Source organism: Clupea harengus, chromosome 11 (genome assembly GCF_900700415.2).
Source record: "Clupea harengus chromosome 11, Ch_v2.0.2, whole genome shotgun sequence".
Taxonomy (NCBI): Eukaryota; Metazoa; Chordata; class Actinopteri; order Clupeiformes; family Clupeidae; genus Clupea; species Clupea harengus.
The window spans coordinates 11597822-11622821 of NC_045162.1; the positions used below are offsets into that span (position 1 = coordinate 11597822).

The 25000-nt window shown below is 45.6% G+C and overlaps 2 protein-coding genes across 3 annotated transcripts in view; both read right to left on the reverse strand.

Moving 5' to 3' along the window:
• Nucleotides 1-3641, reverse strand: part of cers2b (ceramide synthase 2b) — a 28900-nt gene extending 25259 nt beyond the window's left edge. Inside the window, exon 1 of the mRNA XM_012842006.3 lies at nucleotides 3114-3641. The gene's annotated coding sequence lies outside the window, so the exon portion shown is untranslated. The remainder of the gene's footprint in view (nucleotides 1-3113) is intronic.
• A 1455-nt stretch (nucleotides 3642-5096) lies between these two features.
• The window catches only part of celf3b (cugbp, Elav-like family member 3b), a 34724-nt gene continuing 14820 nt past the window's right edge, over nucleotides 5097-25000 (reverse strand). The window contains exons 4-14 of one of the 2 annotated variants that reach the window (XM_031576200.2): nucleotides 16403-16451; nucleotides 13335-13463; nucleotides 13084-13163; nucleotides 12529-12672; nucleotides 11695-11836; nucleotides 11206-11355; nucleotides 11001-11066; nucleotides 10716-10820; nucleotides 10116-10259; nucleotides 9614-9772; nucleotides 5097-6221 (exon numbers count right to left, since the gene is read on the reverse strand). In XM_031576200.2, coding sequence (XP_031432060.1) covers nucleotides 9645-9772; nucleotides 10116-10259; nucleotides 10716-10820; nucleotides 11001-11066; nucleotides 11206-11355; nucleotides 11695-11836; nucleotides 12529-12672; nucleotides 13084-13163; nucleotides 13335-13463; nucleotides 16403-16451 — 1137 coding nt within the window. In that variant the 3' untranslated portion in view covers nucleotides 5097-6221; nucleotides 9614-9644. The remainder of the gene's footprint in view (nucleotides 6222-9613; nucleotides 9773-10115; nucleotides 10260-10715; nucleotides 10821-11000; nucleotides 11067-11205; nucleotides 11356-11694; nucleotides 11837-12528; nucleotides 12673-13083; nucleotides 13164-13334; nucleotides 13464-16402; nucleotides 16452-25000) is intronic. The other variant, XM_031576201.2, reaches the window with a different exon arrangement.

Below are 25000 nucleotides of genomic sequence, written 5' to 3' on the forward strand. Positions count from 1 at the left end.
ACGCTGTTTCCTTACCCATAGGGCACAGCCAATAGTTGTAGCCACTAATTTCACAATAAATATCCGTGTGAATGAATTTGCTTGCCTCTCCTGTGCACATTACAAGACACACACTTTTAGTTAGTCACAGACACACGAAGGTAGGGGTGAGGGAACAAATATATATAGTGTAGTATTAGTGGCATCAAGTATCAATATTTATCTATTTATTTAATATTATGATTTTAATTTAATTGTACATAGGTCTAGTCTGATAGCATTGCTTCTGCAGTCCAAAAGATGGTGCAAGACCATGTTCTTCTGTTGCATCACAGCGGAAACTGGAAAGGAAGTCAGAGTTGCAGGCAAACCTACTGCGCCAACATGGTTGCAGATACTCCCAGTGTACGAAACAACGTATTTTGGAGCAATAAATCGCAATGTACCGCAGAATTAAATCAGAATACTTGCTGTATTGTAAAATGTAAAGAAGCGCAGTAATATAATGACGCGGCCCACACAATGTGATAATGCAGTATCAGCGCCTCTGTGGTGATCCCCACCCTTACCCAAAGGCCACTCACATGCTTTAATATCATGTCAGCACTTGTCATTCTTGATGGTAAAAATCACCATCTATACTGTATCTTACTCACACACACACACACACACACACACACACACACACACACACACACACACACACACACCACCTATACTCTACGTTCTTGTAGCTGGAATGCTCTGTATCTGCTCTGTATCTCTGTATCAAGCAAATGAGCGTTAGTGTTTGGACCCTACAACAAAGTCCCACCAATTCAGCAGATATCATGTTACACAAACGCACACACACACTAGTTCTCTCTCTCTCTCTCTCTCTCAGCCAAAATGAGATATGGCATCATTGCCCAGATAGCACTGATTCTGCTATGGCTCCCTGGATCCGGTCTGGGCCAGGTCTGGGCCAAGTCTGGGCCAAGTCCTGACCCTTCTACAGAGAGCTATTCTCTGGACTAACCCCCACTTCACACAGATGTCCCTGCGGTTCCCTCTGTGCCATAAGCCAGTGCTGTGGCTCTGCAGCGCTGTGTAGAGATGCACTACTGTATGGCTGTCCCAAATTAGCCCTAATTCCTGTCATGCCCCAGGCATTCCACATCCCGTCTGAGGAGGTGGAAAAGCCGGCAGCGGCAGCCCTGCTGGCAGAGCTTCCACCATTCAGGGCAAACACAGGCGCTCACAGTGACGCTGACGCTAGCGTTGCTCAGAGCACGCTCAGTGTGGAGGGAGTCTACGTGCCTACGGCAAGACCGGAGTCAGCTTTCACCACACGACAGGTTCACCACAGGTCCAAAGTGTGACATCATAAAGATTCCTCAACCTTATCCTGTTTCTTTCAAAAGTCATAACACAACACACACACACACACACACACACACACACACACACACACACACACACACACACACACACACACACACACTCACACAGAGAGAGAGAGAGAGAGAGAGAGATGCAGAACATTTTAAGTTTGCTCAGAGTGAAAAAAGTCACGAGGGCTAATCTGATTGATTTATCAGCTTGTTGTCCATCAATAATTGATCAGAGAGCTCTTTATCTCTATACCCAAAGGTCCTGCATTCAAAGTCAATCAGCCACAGTCAGGCCTGACACACACACACATGATCTCATCCACCTGTTCTGTGCTACTGACAGCATGTCTGCGGGTCTCCCCTGAGAGTGGATCAGTCCACTCTGGAACGGATCAGAATCAGACCTGGCTGTGGGATCCCATCACTCACCCTCACAGGCAGACACCCGCTCATGACCAAAGCCATCTAATCAGGCTGAGTCAGTGGAAGAAACACACAAAACACACAAAACACACACACAGATAGACAAACACACACTAATGATCAAACTCCAGTCCACCAGATTTGGGAGTCAAATTAGGCCTGTCTCCACATTGTGTCTGTATGTGTTGTGTGTTTTGGTTCAACTGGCGCCTCAAATCAATACAAACTCTGTCAGAAGAATGCCTCTTGACTGACACATGCATACACTGCCGCAGTCAAACACCTGCACAATGGATCTAATGACATGTTTACTTAAAGTGGTTCATTTGCTAAATAAATCTTTGATTGATGGGCCTTTAGCCTGGGCTCGTACCAGCTGAGAGCAGCTGGCCAGAGTTTGAATTAAATGAAACAAGAGTCCAGTCATTTTGGAGATCCTGTAGCTTTTGCAACACTGGAGAAAGGTCATTGTGATTAAATGCACTGGCCTTCTAAAGTGGTGTGTCTAAAGGCTGATGTTCTCATCGTATGCCACCTTGTTTAATAGTGAAAAAGAAGAACCACCTCAAGTGGGATGCTGTAGCAGATCAAACAAAGACAGCATTTGTCATATCTCGAATATTTATCAAAAAAATTGGAAATACCTAATCCAGATGGGACCTTGGCCAGCAATCCGATCATTTGAACTGTTCAAGTCTTGTTCAATGTATGTGCAACCAATCGTGACAGGCGTATTTCTTTCATTCATTCACTCCTGACAGTTTCCTTAAAGCGACTTTAAACGCTGCATACCCCATTGCCGTCGCGTAGTCAGTGTTTGGGTTACTGCACACTTAAGACCAAGCCACAGGGAGGGACTCAACTCATCTGGGTGCGCTGACCGCTATCCAGCAGTCATCAACATGACAAGAAAGCATCGACTGAAAATGACAGGACATCATCCCCAATGACCGATACTTCAAGCCATTTGATACACAGATTTACGCAAATTAGACTTACGCATGTTAAGTGATGGAAAGCACTTCCTCATGTTAAGATTTGACAATGCCACCTGGACTCCAATAGTGAATCTACTTCGCCCCTGTGTGCTGTTATTAAGAAACATTTCTCTCAAAGAGAATACCATACTTTTATCCATTCCACACATTCCAACATCGAGTGTGAAAGTTAGGGGATTGTGATGACTGCGCATGTTTACGCTTCGCTCAAACACATGATCGGACCATCCTGACCTAATGTCATACCAAGGTGTAAAACACGGCCTCCACAGAGGTGTGCGTGCTACAAGGGAAGGAAGAACACATTATATCCATAATCATTATTAATAACCATACTCACTTTGGTCCGCTTAAAATCGAAGAGAAGCTCTTCTATGTAAAATGGAACTTTCAAAAAGTAAATTTTAAAACAATTGAGGTTTGAGGAGATCCTAGAAGGACAGGGGTAAAACACCTTCCTGAGAAAAAGCTTTTGTGGTCCCTGTGATAAGTTCGTGGTTACCGGCAAAGAGTTTAGGGTTTACGGTTCGGCCTGTCTGCCTTCGCTACACACCCGCATCTTTCCCAAAAAGTTCCATGGGGAGTAAAATACACGAATGAGATGTGTAATGAAGAGACGCAAATAGTTCCAAACTTCTTTCCCGTCTAGTCTGTTCCAGCCTGCTCTCTGTATTTAAGCCGTTCTTGACTGCTGTCGTAAGATGAGACCCCCTGCTCTTTTATGTCTTTCATCCGTAGAGGGCTGAAATATTGAACGTCCAGGGAATAGGCGTCGGTCGGTCGGTCCCGCTGTTTGGGGAGAACGGAACGCAGAAGGTTAGATGAGAAAGAGTGAATAACGGATTTCAGGGGGTGGACAGGGGTGGAGTGAGAGAGTGCGCGTGAATAACGGAACGGGAGGGATCTGTGCATGACGTCTGAACACGTGAGGCGAACATGCGGGCGGAAAAACGATGATGAGTGGATGCAGGCTTCCGGACGCCCGGACTGAAGTTTAGGTTGGCAGGTTTAGCAATACCGGATAGTTTAATCTCTTCATGATAAAGACAATATAAGATTAATCAGTGGACTCATCAGCAGACAAACATTCAGATATAGTGCAAACAGCTGTTATGAATGAAAAATTCTTGGACCTTGAATGGATTCAATGCTGTGAAGGTCTGATGATCAAGCTTTTTCTTCAGTTGAGATAAGACAACCCAACCACCCACATACATAGAGGGCCTGGTTTAGCAGTTTGACATGCTTACATTGGTTGGGTGCAAAGGGAAAAGGTCACTAGCACATCTCATACCAGGCTATTCCAGGGCTTTCAGAGTGTTCTTGCTCTAACTGCAGGGTGAACAACCCACACATCTAGACATCAGACTTCACATCTACAACATCACACATACTGTAATCTTACCTACTTCAGTAGGAGGAGATAGTTTAGGGATTGATTTGTTTTTAACAGCCAGTTGTGGTTGTATGTGTGAAAGACGAGAGAGAGAGAGAGAGAGAGAGAGAGAGAGAGAGACTTTGAACGTCCGCGAGTAGGCAAGGGTCAAACTCAAACTGACACACATTTCGTCATCAGAGGGTGTACGATGGGCTTTGTGCAGACGTCCGTGTACTTTCCAATTTTTAGCGACTATGCTACAAGGTCACCAACTGCTCATGGACGGACTCCAAGTAGACTAGTAAGTATAATAAGAACTACACATCCGTGGTGTCCACAGCTGTCTGTGTGCACCACTCAATTATCTTGTCAAATCAGTGTCAATCAAGGCTAATCACTGATCTGACAAGAGAATAGTCTTCTGCACTTTGATCCATTGACACACAAACACACACACACACTCACACACACAATGGTGATAACCTGAAATGTAATCAGATTACTGATTTTATCAAGCAGTTAAGGACAAACTTTCATAACTGAGTGACACTGTTCCAACACTATGTTAACTAACCAGTGGTGTAAATGATTGCTAACACAGCAGATCATTCAGAGACTGATGACCCAGGAATCAGTGCAGCCCTGCTCCACTGCAACATCCTTGTCTCCCTCCAGTGGCTACAGATACTAAGTGTGTACACACACACACACAGACACACACAGACATGTACACAGACCTGCACACACACACGCACGCACGCACACACACACACACAGACACACGCATAAGCACACACACACACACACAGACATGCGCGCGCACGCACACACACACACACACACTGTCAGACTAAATTAAATGAGTGTTTGCAGACAATTTCCAGACAGACAAACTCAGATATTACTTAGGACACACACACATAAAAAAACAGCAGAGTGAACAAGTTGCATTGTATTTTTTTTATTTTAACTTAAAAACAGATTGGATTAAAAATGGAATCAATAAATAAGAAATAAATATCATCATAGTTCATAATTATAATAATTACCAAGGTCCAAAGTCTGAATTTTTCAAACTTTCAAAGGATTTCTCTAAAAAATTCTAAAATCAAAAAATTGCATCCCACACACACCCTCAGTAGTCCCTGCCCTTTACCAAAAATTAACTGATAAATGAATTAATAAATAAAAATAGTTTAAATATTAAAACTTCCCCCCAAAGTCCCCCAGGCCACCCCACACCCATTTCAGGAAAAAGTAGAAATTTAAAATCTATTAATGCCATCATCACTTTTAATCATAAATCCAATGATGATGCAGATAATAGGAATTATAAGAGTAATAATAATAATCATCATCATCATAATAATAATAATAATTGTGTTATAGTGTGATTTAATCAGTTTCATGTAAAGTAGTTTTATTTTGCATTTGTTTTGTTTCTGCCTCTATTCCTCTTAAACTAAATTATATACACTTGATAATCATTATCTGAAGCCTCTCTACTCTACTTGATTTTTTTTAAACTTTTTCTTTCTTTTCTTTTCTACTGTATAGGAAAGGCCCTGTTTTGATAGTCGGTAAGAGTGGGGCCTCCCTCCATACTTCTGTTTCTTCCAGTGTTTCTCCCCCAATCATTGGTCCATGAGATTCTTTTAATGTTACTTCATCAACTGCCACATCTCCAACTTGTCAGACCCACCACAGTTAATAGGTTAGATGATCTGTGTGTGTGTTTGTGTGTGCACGCACATCCGCATTTGTGTGTGTGTGCGTAGGCATGTGTCATTAATTTGATTTATTTACAGTATCTTCTAAACAGATATGTTTCCCTTTGAGGTGTTTGTCTGGGTATGTTTGGATGTGCAGTCATGTGTAGGTCTGTGTGTGAGAGTGTGTAAGTATGTGTACGTGTGTGTGTATGCATGTGCATGTGTGTGTGAGCACATCTAATGCTGTACATGATAACAAACGATTGTGTGTCACGTTTGCGTAGTTGTGTAGCTTCCACTCTGCACGGCTGAGGAGGAGACATCTTTACTGCCCAGTCTTCACCTGCCAAGCCTCTTCCTGGGAGAGCAAATGGAGGAACATAGAGAAGGAGTGAAAGAGAGGGAAAAGAGAGAGAGAAAAAGAAAAAGGGACAAGCGGTAAAGAGAGGAAGAGAGAAAAAAGTGGAGGTAGAGGTAAAGAGAGGGAGAAAGAGAAAGAGAGGGAGAACAGGTACAGAGAGGGAGAGAGAGAAGGAGAGGGGGAAGGGGCAAAAAGAGGGAGAGAGAGAGGGAGGTAGAGAGTTAGAAGAAAGATGAAGAGAGGAGAAAATGGAGAGAGAGGAAAGACAAACTGGTTAAATGTGATTCATTACAAATCCAAAATTACCCTTATGGCCTTTCTGTGTCTCCTGCACCCTCCTCTTTAAGGACCCTGCCATACGCTGACTTTCACTTACACAGAATTCCGTTCAGGCACACATTTGGAGACCTGCATGGCACTGCATGATATTTTTTATCATGTAAAAGCTGATGTAAGATTAAGTCTGCTTCCAATTCATAACCAGGATAACTAACAATGTCTCATTAGCTACAGGCACAAGGCTTCATATATGGGCTTGATCTGCCTCACCTAGCATTCATACAGACTCTAGTTCCAGATTCAGGTGTGATTTAGAGAGATGTTTGCCCCCTCATACAGACTGTGACTTCAGATTCAGGTGTGATTTAGAGAGATGATTGCCCTCTCATTGTCTCAGATGGTCTTCCAAACTATTCACTGATTTTGGGTTTACCAGACTAAGAGCCACATGAGCGAGGTACCGGGGATACCCAGAGCGCAGGGGCAGAACAGACAGGGGCTTCAGTTGTTTTCAGATGCAGAACCTTTCTGAAGAACAGCAAGAGGAGGAGCTGAGAATGGGGTGTGACCCCCCCCCCCCCCCGGATCCTGGTCAGTTCTGAGCCGCATCCGGGTCACATTCGTCCCTGAGTCGGCAGCTTCTGCGTGGGTCCACTGAGCTACCCTCCGTATCTGAACTCAGCGCGAGGGGAGCGATTGGGCCGCGCTCAAGTTCAAGGGTCACTGTCCTGCCGTCTGCTTTTGCAGGGAAAGCCAAGCAAGCCAATCACAATTAGGGCCATGCCTGCATCTCAGAAAAAATGCCTCAAGCAATCATGCCGCATAGTGACCCCTCCAAACTCCAAACGTTAACGCTTGAGCTGTGCTTTGATGCAAAGTATCAAAAATGTGTTCAAGTGTGTTAAACTGACCTGAGTTTAAACATGGAGTATTCCATTGCTTTGCCTCTGCTCAGCAGTTTTATACAGATCGGTATTCTCACAGCATCGGTGACCTCTGACCCTGGGTGACCTCTGACCCTGGGACAGCTCTGGCCCTGACCCTGCCCTGACCTGGTGCCAAGCTGGAGGCCCACTAGCCGGATCCGGCTCAGGCCACATCTGGCCCACATCCGGTCCAGAATCAGCAGCTTGCTGGATGCTCTTCACAGCTTACCTACTCACCTACTTCACTCAGTGTGAGGGTACACACACACACACACACACACACACATACACAATAGTGCCCATGCAGCTCCACACAGTGAGGGCAAGACTGATGTGCTATGCAGTGCATTACTGGTAAGAAATGCGGGTGTCCGTTCAAATGCCTGCTTGTTGGTATTTGGTGGATAGAGGTGTATGTAGGAATATGTGGTGCTAGAGATGTTTGGTTTTTTTTTTGTTTGGTTTTTTGTGTCTGTGTGTGTGTGATTAGGAGTGTTTAAATTAGCTTGTAGCAGGCAAACAGTTTCCCAGCATGCACCCTCTTTAGCAGTTGCAGCATAGGAATTCTGGGTATTTTGGAATTGCATTGGCAATGTTCTTTCCTACTCTGTGTATTTGGTTGTCTCTTGGCGATCGTCACATCGAGACTAAGAGAGTCTATAGTCAGAATTAAAACTGTAATTTTACAACACAATCTGCCTGCCATGTTTATATCCCAGAATTCCTATAATTCAAGACTGTACTCCAATCAGCACAAGGCGCCGTGTTTCACCATGACAACCACAAATTGTTACCTCTGAACATGGGCCAGGAGAATGGGGAAAATAACATAAAGGCTGAGGAGGAAGGGTGGGCCAGAGATAGAGAACTGAAAGGAAGTGGAGACGGAAAGAGAACCAGCGAAATGAGTCAGACTACTGCAGGCCTAGATAAGGTCTCTGTTGACATACCTAAGAGAGACAGACACACCCCCACTGTCTCGCATGCAGTACCAGAGGCAACTAGGGATGGCGGTTCCTCTACTTTCAGTTTCAGTCTCTCCATGTCATCACTCTCTCTCTCTCTCTCTCTCTTTCTCTCTCACTCTCTCTTACTCACTCCCTCCATTTCTTTCAAACTCACTCACTCTTATTCAGTCATACACCCTCGCTTAATTCCTCTCATTTACCCCCCTCCCTCTCTCTCCGTCACTCGCACACACACACTTCGATATAAAGCACTAATAAAGGTTACACTAAATATCACACTAAAAGTGACATTTTTAGAACTGCATCAAAAACAAAACTGCAATCAGAACATTGTTTCACTACAAGAATAGGGTCAGTGGACAGAGAGAAAGAGATTACATAAGAAGTAATCATACATCCAATCACATCAGTCCATAAGCAATCATATCTCAGCTCACAATTATTGATCAGTGTGTGCAAAAAAACTCACAATGCACCAAACACAATTCAGATCGCTATATCAACATGGCACACATTTGAAGGCATATCCAGTCACCGAGAGTTACAGGTGGAAAAGAAAACAACAACAAACAAATTTGCCAAGGGCAGTCAACACAGGCAGTCTCCACGGCAACCCACAGGCAATTGTCAACAGCAACCAACACAGGCCGACCAACTTACTAGCTACCACTTCTTCCCGATTTATGATTGGACAGGAAGAGTCTGGGTGTGGTTTGTTGTTTTCAAGGAAACAAATAAAGCAGAAAGAAAAATAAAAGGATCACATGATGTTTACTGTAACTTTCCAAACAAAGAACATCACAGCTGTGGTCTAGCTGAAGGCACAAACAGTAAAGCACAACACCCCAAAATATTGTTTCAAATATTTGCTTTGATTTTTGTTTTGAATGATTTCTTCTTCTGCTTGCACTATAAGTAGTAATGACAATTGCATATAAACCAGATAGTAGGGATATGGGATATGGACTCACTAGATGTCAAACTGTGCTGTTGTAATATATAACAGAATGTGTGGTCAGCACACTTTTCAACCAATGAGATAATGTGGTAGCTGCCTTTGGATTAAATGTGTTTAATGAATGCTTTCAGCCACAATTCACCCTCTACTATGCATTGCCACACTCCATTTCTAGTCTGTTTTTCACTCTCACATCCCTCTCTAGCCCCTCCCTGAGCTCTCTCTCTCTCTCTCTCTCTCTATCTACCTCCGTCTCACCTCTGCTCCTGTCTTTCCTCTGATTCGTCCATCAGTACGGTCGGTTGGCGTCTTTGGGCCGCTTCAGCTGCACCTTGAGTCTCTTCATGCCGATCTGGAAGCCATTCATGGCCTGGATTGCCGTCTGTGCACTTCCTGGATTATCAAAGCTTACAAAGCCTGGGAGAGAGAGAGGGAGAAAGAGAGGGAGAGGGAGAAAGAGAGATTTTTACTTTTACTTTTTTTTTTTTTTTTACATTTCTTCATTTGTTTGTTTGACTTAAGTATAATACCTTATTTCTGTGGCTGGCTTTATGGTCAGTACAGCTAGTCTGCTACAAAGCTTGTCTGTAATTGCTGAACAGGAAGTAGAGTCTCCTTTTCTAACCTTGTTTACAAACCATTTCCTGTTTGTGCCCTTTCCCATAAACCAAAGACAGGGCCCATAGGCTGTGAGCCCCCCTCCCTCCCTCCCTCCCTCCCTCCCTCCCCCCGGCCCTGCCCCATCTGTCCCTGGTCTTACCGAAGCACTTGCTCTGATTGGTGGCGCGGTCCACAAACACCTTGGCAGAGATGACATTCCCGAAGGGCAGAAACATCTGCAGCATCTCAGAGTCGGTGAACTCCTGAGGCAGATGGTAGATAAAGATGTTACACCCCTCAGGACCTGGAAGAGACACAGAAACACACCCATAACACACACAGACACACACACACACATCCAAAGAGACACACACATACACAAGTAGATACACACTCAGACAGATACACACACCGACAGAGAGTCGCATGTGAACACATACGCATACACATACACACACACATATACAAACAAACCAAACAAACAAACAGACACACATACACAAACACACCCATTAATTAACATGAACAGTCATGAATTCATTATACTTGATATATATATAGTCCACTAGTCAGTATGTGATGAATCTAGAGCAGTGATTCCTGCTGTGTGGAAGGTTAATGCTGAGTCTGCTGTGGTTGGTGTCACTACAGTGGATGGGTTTAACTGGACTGAAGCAGCCAAACAAAAGGCGATAGGCTAGAAACTCGATTGGGTGAGGGGGAGTTGTTTTGATAGGCGTGTGACAGGAAGTGACATCACCTTCTCGCTGCTGCTGTTGCTGGGGCTGCTGGTGTTGCTGGGCAACCAGGGTGGGTTGCTGTGGAAACGGCTGCCCAACCAATCCGTACGCAGCAGGGTACGCCGCTGAGAAAAGTGGAGAATTAGGCACGTGTTGATTCGAAAATGATTCAGGTTTCTGTAACACAGACTAGTGTGGAGTCTGAGCCAAAATGGAGGAAGGCCCTCCTAAAGAGAATAATGAGCTCAGACACAAAATGGCTTACGCTGAAAGAGCTGGCCTGGGTCAGTGGCACGCTGACTCACCTGTGTAGTGCTGCATGCCTGCGTAGGCCTGCTGGAGAGGGTCCAGAGCTCCTACTGGACTCTGGGCTGAGAGAGAGAGAGAGAGAGAGGGAAGAGATACAAGGGGATAGTTGGAGAGAAAAAGAGATCAGGTAATAAGGGTTAGATGTGTACTCTTCAAAGAATGATTTGTGTTATTTTGTATGATGTATGGGATGACTCTAACCTTGGTATGGATGCACGCCATTGGTGTAAATGGTTTCAGATGGAGGGTGCCCATTGGTTTGCGAGTGCACAGTACTGTAGCCATTGACGCCGATTTGTGGAGGCATAGCTGAGACAGGTGGGGCTGCAATAGTGGGAGGAGTATTGGTGCCTGCAGTTCAGAAACCACAGCAGAGACATGAACATGATTTCACAAAAGACACCATTTGGGGAGACAAGACCAAACACAAGACCAGAGGGTCCAGACAGCACCTCCAGCCTGGCTGAGAGAGAGAGACATGAGACATGAGACATGAGACATGAGACATGAGACATGAGACATTAGGAACTAGAACTAGAAAACGGGAGAGTACGGGAGAAACATCTGGAGAGGACAGGCAAGACAAGAAAAGACAGGAGAGGTAACAGACACATGGACAGGGGTAGGACAGACATTAGACAGACGTGGTGTTCTGCACGAGATATGGACCTGGGGAAGAGACCGTCTTACCGGACGATGAGGTGATGGAGGTGATGGGTGTGGCGATGATGCCGTTGGCATTCAGTGCGGCCATCTGCTGCATCTGTACTGCGGCAACCGTCGCTACGGGTGACAGGTATGCGGACTGAGCCACCAGGGCTTGTTGCTGGACCAGCTTAGTGAGATCCAGAGAGACAGAGGGGGAGAAGGAGGAGAGAGATGGAGGAGAGGGATGGAGGAGAGAGACAGCGGGGGAGAGAGGGAGAAGGAGGAGAGAGATGGAGGAGACAGGGAAGAGCTTAGGAGATCTAATGACAAAGCGGCATTACTTTCCGGTCACCAAGCTTGTGGCAGCGTAGCTATGACAACAGGCAGAGCGAGCTGATGTCAGATGACTTGTGTCCACACTAATCTAGCTGCCACAGATATCGCTTATCTAGCCTGCAGGCTCTGCCTCATGCAAACTCACTGGCCCTGTCACATCCACTCCTGTCTGTGGACATCCAGCATGATATACTTCTATATTTAATTATTACTTTGATGTTTGATTTCATTATCTGTGTCCCTGACCTCTTACAAATAGAGCATATTTCAGCTGAAGTAGAAGCAATGCAATATCTTCTTACAGATTTAGGTTACTCAGTATTCATGTTAGTGTGCCACAGCACACAGTGGCTGTGTGCTCATTGCATTCTGTATTATACTACAATAACCCCTCTTTATTGTAACATATTACTATTATACCAAACATGCCTACTTTTAGTATTGCATTGTTGTGCACATATAAATGTGTGTGTGTGTGTGTGTCTCTGTGTGTATGTGAGTGTGTCTGTATATGTGTGTGTGTGTGTGTGTGATACTCACTGCTTGTGTGTATGCGTTGTATGCTCCAAAGTTGAGACTCATTGGACTGAAGATCCCGAGCTGTGAGGCAACCTGCTGCATCCGCCTCAACCCCCTCTCCTTCTCTGTGTCTGCAAACTTCACCACCAGACTAGAAGATGCACCCTGCAGAAAGACAGGACAGGGTTAAACACAAACACAGACACACACACACACACACACACACACACACACACACACACACACACACACACATAGCCCTGTCTGTAAACGTCACCATGTGAAAGACATGGTGAAACATGATGAAAGAACAGAGATATTGGAGACGCAGAGGAGAAAAGAGATATGGAGGAACAGCAGGAGAAGAGAGAGGAAAGGAGAAGAGTGGAAGAGAGAGTGAGAGGAGAGAGAGAGGAGAGGATGGGAGAAGAGTGGAAGAGAGAGTGTGAGAGAGGAGAAGAGAGAGTGAGAGAGAGGGGAGGAGTGGAAGAGAGAGTGTGAGAAAGAGGGGAGGAGTGGAAGAGAGAGAGAGAGGAAGAGAGTGAGAGAGAGAGTGAGAGGAAGAAAGAGACTCACTGGGAGAGTGCGACTCCCATGGAGACTATTGATGGCAGCCTGAGCTTCTGTATGGCTCTGGTACTTCACAAACGCACAGCCTGCAAATAAACACACACACACACACACACACACAGAGAGAGAGAGACTCACTTATTAAGCATATTTAACAGACTAAAAATAAACTCATTATCACATGCTGAAAACAACCTGTAACAACAAATCACACACACAGACACACACACACACACACACACACACGATAGTCCTACCTTTGCTGGTGCCGTCGGGCCCCCTCAGCACAGTACACTCGTCGATAGTGCCGAAGGGCTCAAACAACTTCTTGACGTCCTCATCGGACTGCTGTTTTCCCAGCATCCCTACAAACAACTTCCTGTCCTCTGAAGAGAGAGAGAGAGAAAAAGAGAGAGAGAGATATTTGCATACTGCACCAAATAGCGCCACTGGGGATGTTCTTATTATGTTCATTACTGTGGTATTACATAGCTTAATGGCCTTGTATTGTTTTATTAGCCTTCTAAATATTTGCCCATTACACCCAACTTCACAATAAGCCCTGCAGCCCCAGGGAGAGGGGGAGAGAGAGAGAAAGAGAGAGAGAGAGAGGAAAAGAGAAAGACAAAAGCAAATGGAGAGAATAAGAGAAAGAGGGAGAGTCTGAGAGGAAGGAAGGGAGTGAAAGATTTCCATTAATCTGGTGCTAATTAGTCCTAATTCCTTCGGCTTGTGTTTTTTGTTTTCTTGTGTTTTTTTTACCAGTACTTCATGGCCAGCTTTGACAGCATCGACTCAATAGCATACAAAAATACAATGACAGACACGCACACACACACATTGATGCACTCATGCACACACATACACACCTCAGTAATGAACAAACACAACAACCCTGTTTGTTACCCGCCAATTTCTTGTGGATGTCCTAATTCATGTTTAATCTATGTCTGTGTGGCGATGCAAACAACGCTCTTTTGTCATGCTAATAAGCACCTCAAACTGAACTGAGAGAGAGAGAGACGTAAAACGACATGTGAAACAAACGAAAGATGAACTTTGCTGTAATACTGACCATGGCCACTAGGGAGCGGCATCATGTGGCAGCATGGCTGTAAGAAGAGCTAGAGAACCACATCTGAAGTGAACGATGCCACGGAACCTCTCCACCTCTCTGTCTCTTTCCGTTTGTGTGTGTGTGTGTGTGTGTGTGTGTGACTGTGTGTGTGTGTATGTGTGTGTGTGTGTGTGTGTGTGTGTGTGTGTGTGTGTGTGTGTGTGTATGTGTGTGTGTATGTGTGTGTGGGGGGGGGGGGGGGGGTGTCGTTGGTGGGTGGGTGCGTGTGGGTGTCTGTGTAAGTACACACGTGCAGCATCTACTTCACCTTCCTTGGCCCACTGAGCAAGACTATTCTTATCTCAGTCTACCCACATTGCTGACCAACTCACTCAGTCACTCTGTGTGTGCGTGTGTGTGTGTGTGGGGGGGAGGGGGGGGGGGGGGGGGAGTTTGTCTGTGAGAGGGAGCGAGTGTGTGTGTGGGGCTAAGACCTCGCGATCCTAATCCTAATGTTAAATGACAATAAACTCCTCTTAGCATGGCATTCTCCTCTTGACTGAGCAAATAAACTGCACAAGTATCAGGTAAACAGATTGATGCAGTCTGAAGGCTATTAGACACAGGAGTCAGGCTATGTTTGTCTGGGCTTCAATAACACACCACTAGCATTCAAACTGCATTGACTATGTTAGCCAAGAGTTGCACAGGACAGCATGTGTGTGTGTGTGCATGCTTGTGTTTGCAAGGTTTAGCATACTTGTTTTTGTGTGTGTGCGCATACATATGGTTGTGTGTGTTCGTGTGTGTGTCCGTGTGTGTGTGTGTGTTTGTATGTATGCAGAATTTCAGATCTTAGGAGCAGGGGCGGAGATCCCATTTCATTGTAGGGGGGGACAATACATGGTAACAATTCAGAGAGTAATTCCTGGGGGGGGACATGAAAAAATTGCTGTAACGAGAGCTAGCATAACTTAGCTGCTAGATACCGAATTCTCTTATAACATTTTACATCTGGCACAATGTACCCTGAGATATTAGAGTGACACGTCGTTTTTTCCGAATTTGGATTAAACAGTGTGGGAGACCCCACTCCCAACTCAATATATCAAAGAGATTGTGAGATTGATTGATCGATTGTGAGATTGACAAACACACATATGTCTGCTCTAAAGTAAATGAAGCTGCTTGCAGCTAGCTATCTAGCGAACTATGCTTGTCGCTACGGGACGGTAGTCCTTTAGCGGATGGTTGTCCCTCACATTGCGCATGCGTCACTTTGCGACACTGTCGACTGCTGTCGACAGCGAAGCCGCGCATGCGTCACAACGACAGATCCATTTTCAATGGAGGAAAAAAGCGACGAAAGCCAGTTTGATCAAAACCTGACCATTTATTTAAAAACGAGGAAGATGTTGTCACAGTGGACAAAACAGATGAGGTGGAGGATCAAAAAGTCTCTCCCCAGTTTCGTTCTGAAGGGTACGTACGTAACATAATTAAATATAACATTAAATATACACAAATACAAAACGTCCCAAAAGGCCATTGTGAACTTTTTATATTTTAATCTTTGTAGCATTTTGTGAATGGCAACATGCACACACATCCCTTGAACAATAATGTTACCAGCAGCTGTCTTGCTCCACACTGCTACTACTGTACTGTACTCTAGATTGTCACCATCCTAGCTAGCTAGCTATGCTAGTTCGCTAAGAATAAAGAATCTTTGTAGGTTATTAGCTAGCTTGAAATATTATATACAGATCTTAACTGCGTTCGAGAATGAGGTCATTCTCTTTACATATTGTGTATCATAGCGGCAGTGACAGGGGAGAGAGGAGGAACAATCTCACAATCTGACCGTCTACTGGGCTGATTGACTGATACACGGAGATGCCGGTAGCCCCGCCCCTTGGAAACAGCATGTGAACCAAACCACTTTGAGGAATAGGGGATCATGATTTTTCAACACTTAAAAAACACATTGTTTTACGTTTATAATTAGCACCGCTTGTGTCGGCGTGCTTTTTTTAATGTTTATATTTAAAAAAAAAAAAATTTCTTTCCAATGATTGGGGGGGACAACTTTATGGGATGGTAGACATGTCCCCCCCGTCCCCCCCGGGATCTCCGCCTATGTTTAGGAGGAAGTAGTGTTATTGTTATATCCCTGTGTGTGTGTGTGTGTCTGTGTGTGTGTGTGTGTGTGTGTGTGTGTGTGTGTGTGTGTGTGTGTGTGTGTACATGCAGAATTTCGGATCTTACCCCCTCTCCCCTCGCTGTCAGCTGGCTTGACCTGAATGGGTCGGTTCATCTGCAAGAGAGAGAGGAGAAAGCTCATGACATACTCCAGACTGATAAGAGAGAGAGGAGAAAGCTTACACAAACACACACACACACAAACACACACAAACACACACACACACACAAACACACACACACACAAACACACACACACACACAGACACACAGCTCACGACACACGCCGGATTGGTGAAAAACAATAACGCACAGCACTACGCACAGCAGTGACAGCAGAATAACACACAACTGCACCAGAGCAGCGCAGGCAACATGAGCCCCCCACATACACACATCACAACAGTGCTCCGGCTGCAATAACACACTGGCCCTGAGGCCTGTTTGGGATGTTAGCTGTTACAAACACGTGTTGAAAACAGGGAAATGTAATAAAGGGATAATTCCACCGAGCCAAAACACCACAGAAGAGACACTGATCGCACTCTGTTAATATACACACACACATGTGCACACACACACACACACACGCACACACACACACAAGCACACATGCACACACGCAGGTTGATCACATATTCAAACAGAAACAACACATTTGTAAATAAAGAAAGAAAAAAAATATCTGTGTGAGTGTATTACCTTGTCCAACCATATTTAATGGGAGTTTAACTGAGCCACTACATGGATTTAAACTCCCCCCCCCCCCCCCCCCCCCCGTTCCACTATATTTTCATCTTGTTCAAGCACAACACAGCAATCTGTTCCTTCGGGTGCTTTCTATCCTCAAATCTCCTCCATTCTTCTCTGTCTCTCTCTAGCCTTCCTTCTCTCCCTCCCCACTGTGTCATTTACCCTCTCTATCCCTCCCTCCTCTCTCTCTCTCTCTCTCTCTTTTTCTCTCTTTTTCTCTCATTCTCTCTCTCTCTCCCCTCTCTCTCTCCCCTCTCTCTGGCTTCGTCCCTTATAATGACACACACACTTACAATCAAATTTAAGCATACTTGTATTCAGGGCTTTTGTCTCTCACACCCACGCACACCATATCATACATTAAAGAGGAGCTGATCACATGCCATTAACACACACACACTGGCACACACACACACTGGCACACACACACACACACTGGCACAAACACACAGAGACAATTCCACACACACACATACACGCAACACACATAGATGCACAGACACACACACACACACGCACACAAACACACAGAGACAGATACACACACACACACACACACACACACACACACACACACACACACACAGTTGACACACCCTGCCCTCACACACACCCGCTGGCAGAGGGTTTGCGGAGTGATGAGATTAAGAATGCCTGGCAGATGATCTGGATTACAGAAACACACAGGATTAAACCCCAAAGCAGGAGTGTGTGAGGGACATACTCTCTGCCAGAAAACACACAGAGAGAGAATGGAGAGCAAGAGAGGGAGGAGGAGGGGGTGGAGGGGAGAGAAAGAAAGAGAGAGAGCGAGATGAACAATGCAGGTTAAGTCAGGTTTAATGACTAGAAAGAGCAAAGGTGACAGAAAGAGAGAGGATATAAGGAGAAAGAGAGGCTTGAAAGAGAGGGTATATGAGTGAGGGAGAGTGTGTGTGTGTGTGTGTGTGTGTGTGTGTGTGTGTGTGTGTGTGTGTGTGTGTGTGTAATGAGAAAGAGGGGCTTGAAAGAGAGAGGGTAAATGAGTGAGGGAGAGGAATGATTGCTGAAGAGAATGAGAATGGTTTGAACTGAGAGGGAGAGGGAAATGGATGGAGACAGAGGGGAGGCATCAGAGAGAGCTTTCAGCTGGCAGTAGAAGAAGTGAGGGCAGGGGGAGAGATGGAGGGAAGAGAGAGAGAGAGATAAAAACTGAGATAAAGAGGACATGGCAGGGAAGAGTGAGTGTGAGTGAGTAAGTGAGCGTGTGTGTGTGTGTGTGTGTGTGTGTGTTTGTCATGCTTGTGTGTGTGTGTGTTATGTTTGTGTATGTGTGTGTGTGTGTGTGTGTGTGTGTGTGTGTGTGTGAGAGAGAGAGAGAGAGAGAGAGACCAGCAAGCATCACAAGCTCAGCAATGCGCTTAGTCACAGTAGCGAGGGACACCTGAGAGAAAAAGCCTGAGGGAGAGATAAGAGGAGAGGAGAGAGATGGAGGAAGAGAGAGAGGGGGAGAGATGAGGGGGGGGGGGGGGAGGGAGATAAGGAGAGAGAGAGGTAGGAAGGATGCAGCATAAGAGGAGATGGAATAGACTGACAGAAAGTGGGAGAGAAAAAGAGAGATAAAGATGGAAGGAGTAAAAGAGGGTGGACAAATAGAGTGAGTGGTTAAGAGAGTAAGGGAGGGAGGAAGGAGAGAAGAAATTATGTTTGATGAGGATACCAGCGTGGGGGAGTGGAACATGGAGGCTGGGGTGGTGGTGGTGGTGGTGGTTTGGGGGGGGGGGGGGGGGTGTTGTCTCTGAATGTGTCAATCACAAGTTATTCTGTACTGGAGATTAACAAACCTGTTAATTATAACCCCACCAGAAAACACACACACACACACACACACACACACACACACACACACACATATATATATACAGGTCAATGACTTTGATTGATCAGTGGTAATCTGTCACTCTTTGACAGTATTGATTCTGCATGAGCCCATTACACAGGCAGAAACATGCACCAGACTCATCAGACTCACACAGGCCAACCTGCCACATTCACACATCAATAAACATGTGTAACTGTATGTGTGCCTCTTAAACACCCATATCTCCCCCAACAGGGACTACGGGAGCAACTGTTTTTCCACACAACCCAAAACAGGATAACGTAGTGGCGTTTAATCTATGACACAAGGAAGTCTAGAAAAATTATTATCTTGTCAGAAAAATGATAAAATGCAAAATATTGATGTATTTGTAATATGTCTACAAACACAAAACAATAAAACAATTACTTTGGGGCTCTATCATAATATTATATAAAATAATATAATATAATATAATATAATACATAAGGGTCTGCTGAGGGATGCTGTAGCTAGCTGTCGGCCAAAGCTGGGAGTTTGTATCTGAGGATCAGATCTTCAGTAGGGAACTCTAGCTCCTTTAGCCACCCTGATCCACGATCAGCTCACGCTCCCGCTCCCGCTCACGCTCAGGTTCCTCTTTTCCCCAGGCCCAGAGGCTGGGACACCTGAGTCCAGAGAAGACGGACGCGATCCGGCAAGGACTATGGCTGGTTCCGTTTTCACAGTCAGCTGCTGTCTGTTTTGAGCTTTGACCCCTGACCTCTGACCATTTCAGCAGGCACCTGTCTGACCCCCCTACTCCCTCTCTCCTTGCCATCAGAGATCAATCATTCTGCTCCACACCCGTTCATGTCACCATCCTTCATCCATCGTTCATCCATCGTTCATCCGTCATCCGTACACTCTCCGTTCACCAGGATGAGCTGTTCTCAGGGGCTTATTGATTTATTGGGGTACGCAGGGATCTGGTGCTCCACGAGTTTATGTTCAAACCACAACCCAGCTGTCAATAAACATCAGCTCTACACCCATCAATAAATATCAGGTCTACACCCATCAATAAACATCAGCACTACACCCATCAATAAACATCAGGTCTACACCCATCAATAAACATCAGGTCAGTCACACAGGGCCAATGAGGGCTAATGTTGATGTTTGGCTTTAGAGATGTAAAGATAAACAGAAGAGACAGCGGGCGAGCGAAGAGGGAAGAGTGCGGCAGACATGGAAGAACAGTGACATAGAGAGAGTGAAAGACTGACAGAGAGAAAGAGAGAGAGTGAAGGAGAAAGAGACAGAGTGTGAAGGAGAAAGACAGAGAGACAGAGAGAGAGAGAGAAAGCAAGAGGGAGAGAGAATGGGAGGGGGGAGGGTGGCAGGTGAGACAAGGTTGCTACCCAACCCAACACAATGGCACTCCAGACTGGCATGGCAACATCACCACTCACAGCCTCCTCTTGCATCTCAGTTGTCATAGCAACACAGTGACGACACACTCTGCAAGTAAACAAGGATGAGTGTTGCCTGGGGCAACAGGCCTATTCCTCTGAATAAACACGGGGGGAGATGAGAGAGAGAACGGAAGAGAGGATGAAAAAAGAACAGATGACATGATAAATAGAGGGAGAGATGGTAATAATAGCAGATGGGGGAGGGGAGAGAGAGAAAGAAGGAGGAAGAGAGAGAGGGAGAGAGAGAGGGAGCGAGGGAGAGAGAGAGTGAGAGAGGGAGGGAGAGAGAGAAAGAAGGAGAGAGGGAGAGAAAGATGAAGAGTGTGTGTATGAGAGAGAAAGAGAATGATATGAGTGTGAGAGAGAGGGAGGGAGAATGAGAGAAAGTGTGTGTGTGTGTGTGTGTGTGTGCGCGTGTGTGTGTGTGAGCATGTGTGTGCGTGTGTGAGAGAGTGAAGAGAGAGTGAGAGAGAGATAGGGGAGAGAGAGAGAGAAAGGAGGGAGAAGAAGAATAAAGGGAGGGGGGTTGGTTCCACAAAATGCTATAATTGAAATTCCCCTGAGCAAAAGGAGGAACATGCAAATAAACTATAAGCATGCCTCCAGCATCTGTGTGTGTGTGTGTGTGTGTGTGTGTGTGTGCATATATAGGATATCTGTGTGGATATAGGTGTATTTGTGAGTGTGTGTGTGTGCGTGTGCGTGTGCGTGTGCATGTGCGTGTGTGCGTGCGTGCGTGCGTGCGTGTGTGTGTGTGTGTGACAACATGACAGTTACCAGACAGCCTCCATTGGCAGGCCCACCTAAGAAAAGGGCCGGACAGCTGGCAGAATTGTGTTCCATCTCAGCAGTAACTGGTAGCCCTGCTGTGTGGCGCAGGCCATGTTTTCTGTATCCTTAAATGTCAAAGAGTGTTATGTTATCTCTGGAAATATTTTAATCCCTTATGTATATATATATATATATATATATATGTGTGTGTGTGTGTGTGTGTGTGTGTATGTGTGTGTATTTGTGTGCATGGGGGGAGGTACAAGTGCATTCAGAAAGTATTCAGACCCCTTCACTTTTTCACATTTGGTTATGATGCAGCCCATCTCTGGATAGACCTGAAGATGGCTGTCCACCATCGGCCACCATCCAACCTGTCAGAGCTTGAGTGGATCTGCAGAGAAGAATCCCCAAATCCAGGTGTGCAAGTGTCGCATCATACCCAAGAAGATTGGTTGTAATCTCTCCCAAAGGTGCTTCAGCTAGATACTGAGTAAAGGTTCTGAGTACTTATGTTGATGAGATATTGCAGCTTTTCTGTTTCGATTAACTTTAAAGATAACTTATAAGATAAAACCCTGTGACTGAATTGAGTGTAGATTGATGAGGGAAAAATGAATTGAAACGTTTTTAGTGTAAAGCTGCAACACATTTTGTTATGTTGCAGCCTTACGCTAAAACCGTTTAAATTCATTTTTCCCTCATGTCGTGTATGAGTGTAATTATCGGAAGGGGTGTGAACGCTTTCTGAATGCCCTGTAAGTGGTGTATGAGTGCGTGTGTTTCAGAATTCTGCCCAGACCATCAGACACACTTCAGCTGCCTCTCTCCCTCTCCTCTGACATGACAGACAGTTACGCCCGTTTTCTTTTCTTCCTCCTTTTCATCTGTTCATCACTCACTCCTTCACAGATAACAATACTCCTCTACTGTCCATCATTCCACTCCTCCGCCCTCCTCTGCTCTCCCTGTCCATCCTGTGTGACAGCAGGCACACTGAACACACATCCCCTCTCCCCTCTTCTTCTGCTCTCCTCTCCTCTCCTCTTCACTCCCCCTCCCTCTCTCTCTCTCTCTCTCTCTCTCTCCCTCTCTCTCTGTCTCTCTCTGTCTCTCTCTCCCTCCCTCTCTCTCTCTCTCTCTCTCTTTCTCTCTCTCTCTCTACAACTCACATTGTCCATCACAAAAAGACAGGTACACTCATTATTCAACAGCCTTTCTCTCTCTCTCTCCCTGTCTACCTCTCCAAGGACACATTATCCTTCCATTACTCACATTCCAGTAAAGACTTAATTAAGAATAGAACAACTACACGCACACGCACACACACACTCACACGCACACACTTTCTTTCTTTCTCCTTTTGTTTAATTCTCCTTCTCAGTCACGCTCTCTCTACTTCTATCACTCACTCTCTCTCTCTCTCTCTCTCACACACACACACACACAGACACACATACACACACACACACACACACACACACACACACAAACACACAAATACACACACACACGGACAGAGCAGGGAGAGGACGTGACGCAAACACACACACAATGTACAAACAACATACATCATGAATCTCAATGAAATCACATTCACAACCACACACACACACACACACACACACACAAACACACACACACACACACACACACACACACACACACACAAACATACATATATATGGCAAACATGCATGCACATACATGCACCCATACACCAACAAACACACCCACCCACTCACACACACATTTAATCTCACTACCCAGAGTAATGCCGAGAGGATTTTACATGGATTACGGGGTATTAAATCCTTGGATTATCCAATCAAATTGCATTCTACCCCCTCCTCCCACCCCTGCAGAATCATTGGGCCGTACCAACTCCCTGTGGTGGGGGCTGGGAGGGCAGGGGACAGATGAGGGAGGGGGGCAGAGATTATGGTCTGAGTGTGTCAGGAGTGTGTTATCTTTTGGCCTTTTCATTTTTTCAGCCCGAGGCCGTGGAAGGATCTAAAAATAAACTGACCCCAGTCTCCATCCCTCAGTAAAAGCACAAATTCCCTCTGCTTGCTCCTCCACAGTGGAAACAAATCATCAGCATTTGCCATGAAAACACTTTTAGCGATTCAAACAAAAATGTTTTATTTTTTCACTTTTTCTCCAGCCCTATCTATCTGCTCTCTCACGTCAAGTACTGTGCCAGCACCAGCATGAGAAAGCAGTTTTAACTTTCACATAGTACTATGTTTGCAGGGCGGATTTAATCTAAGTAGTGTGTGTGTGTGTGTGTGTGTGTGTGTGTGTGTGTGTGTGTGTGTGTGTGTGTGCGTGGATTCAGTTCAGTTCCAGAAGGGGCAAGACCACTAATGTTTAACCAGCGAAGGTATTTAAGGACTTGCACTCTCTCTCTCTCTTTCACTCTCTCTCTCTCTCTTTCTCTTTCTCTTTCTCTTTTTCTCTCTGCTCCACCCCTCCCTCTCCCTCTGTTCATTGTCTCCCTCCCCCACTCCCTGTGTGTGTGTGTGTGTGTGTGTGTGTGTGTGTGTGTGTGTGTGTTAGTGTGTGTGTGGCCATGGCCTCCTGTATTTCCTGCTGTCTCCTCTCCTCTCTGCTGCTGGAGGATGTCCACTTATAGGGCCATTTGGTGCTGTCCTACTGCTCTAAGAGATGTTCCTGTTGGGCTGTTTCACTTAGTGTGTGTGTGTGTGTGCGTATGTGTGTGTGTGTGTGCATATGTGTGTGCATACGTATGGGTGTGCATGTGTGCATGTGTGCATGCGTGTGTATGTGTGTGCATGTGTGCATGTGTGTGCGTGTGTGTGTGTGTGCACATAAACATAGAGAGGGGTCAGCAGTAGTGTCAGAGCAGCCTCACTTCAGTGACTCAGACACAAGCATTCACAGAGCTACACACACACACGTGCGCGCGCACACACAGGCACACACAGACACACACGTACACACAGACACACACACACACACACACACACTCACACAAGCACACACTCCAGCCCATCCTCTGCTCCTATCTTCTCTCTAACAGTGACACACAATGTCTGCGCCCCACATTGCTGCACATTTAGTCTCCCGTCCTCTTCCCTCTCCATCTCTCCGTCTGTCTCTAACACACTAACGCCACAAACACACTCTCTTTTCTCAAACACACACTCTCTTTTCTCAAACACACACTCTCTTTTCTCAGGTTTCTGTCTTCGCTCTCACACCCATCTCTCGCTTTCTCACTTAGCCACTCTTTCAGACCATGTTAGTTGTTGAATCAAGCAGGTTACCTAGCAACCTGGCTTCTCTTGCTGCTGTCTCCTGGCAACCACACTTCACCTCTCTCACACCCTGCCCCCCATCTCTCTCTCATCTCTCTCCCATTTTCATCTCTATCTCTTATTATCTCGCTCTTTCGTTGTCTTAATCTATTTCTCATTCACCTTTTGTCTCTCTTGCGTGCTATCTGTCGTTCTCTATCTCCACCTCTCTAATGCCTGTCTCTCTCTCTCATGCCTGACTCTCTCTCTCTCATGCCTGTCTCTCTCTCTCATGCCTCTTTCTCTCTCTCATGCCTGTCTCTCTCTCTCATGCCTGTCTCTCTCTCGAATGCCTGTCTCTCTCTCATGCCTGTCTCTCTCTCGAATGCCTGTCTCTCTCTCTCTCATGCCTCTTTCTCTCTCTCATGCCTGTCTCTCTCTCTCATGCCTGTCTCTCTCTCTCATGCCTGTCTCTCTCTCTCATGCCTGTCTCTCTCTCTCATGCCTGTCTCTCTCTCGCATGCCTCTCTCTCTCATGCCTGTCTCTCTCTCTCATGCCTGGCTCTCTCTCTCTCATGCC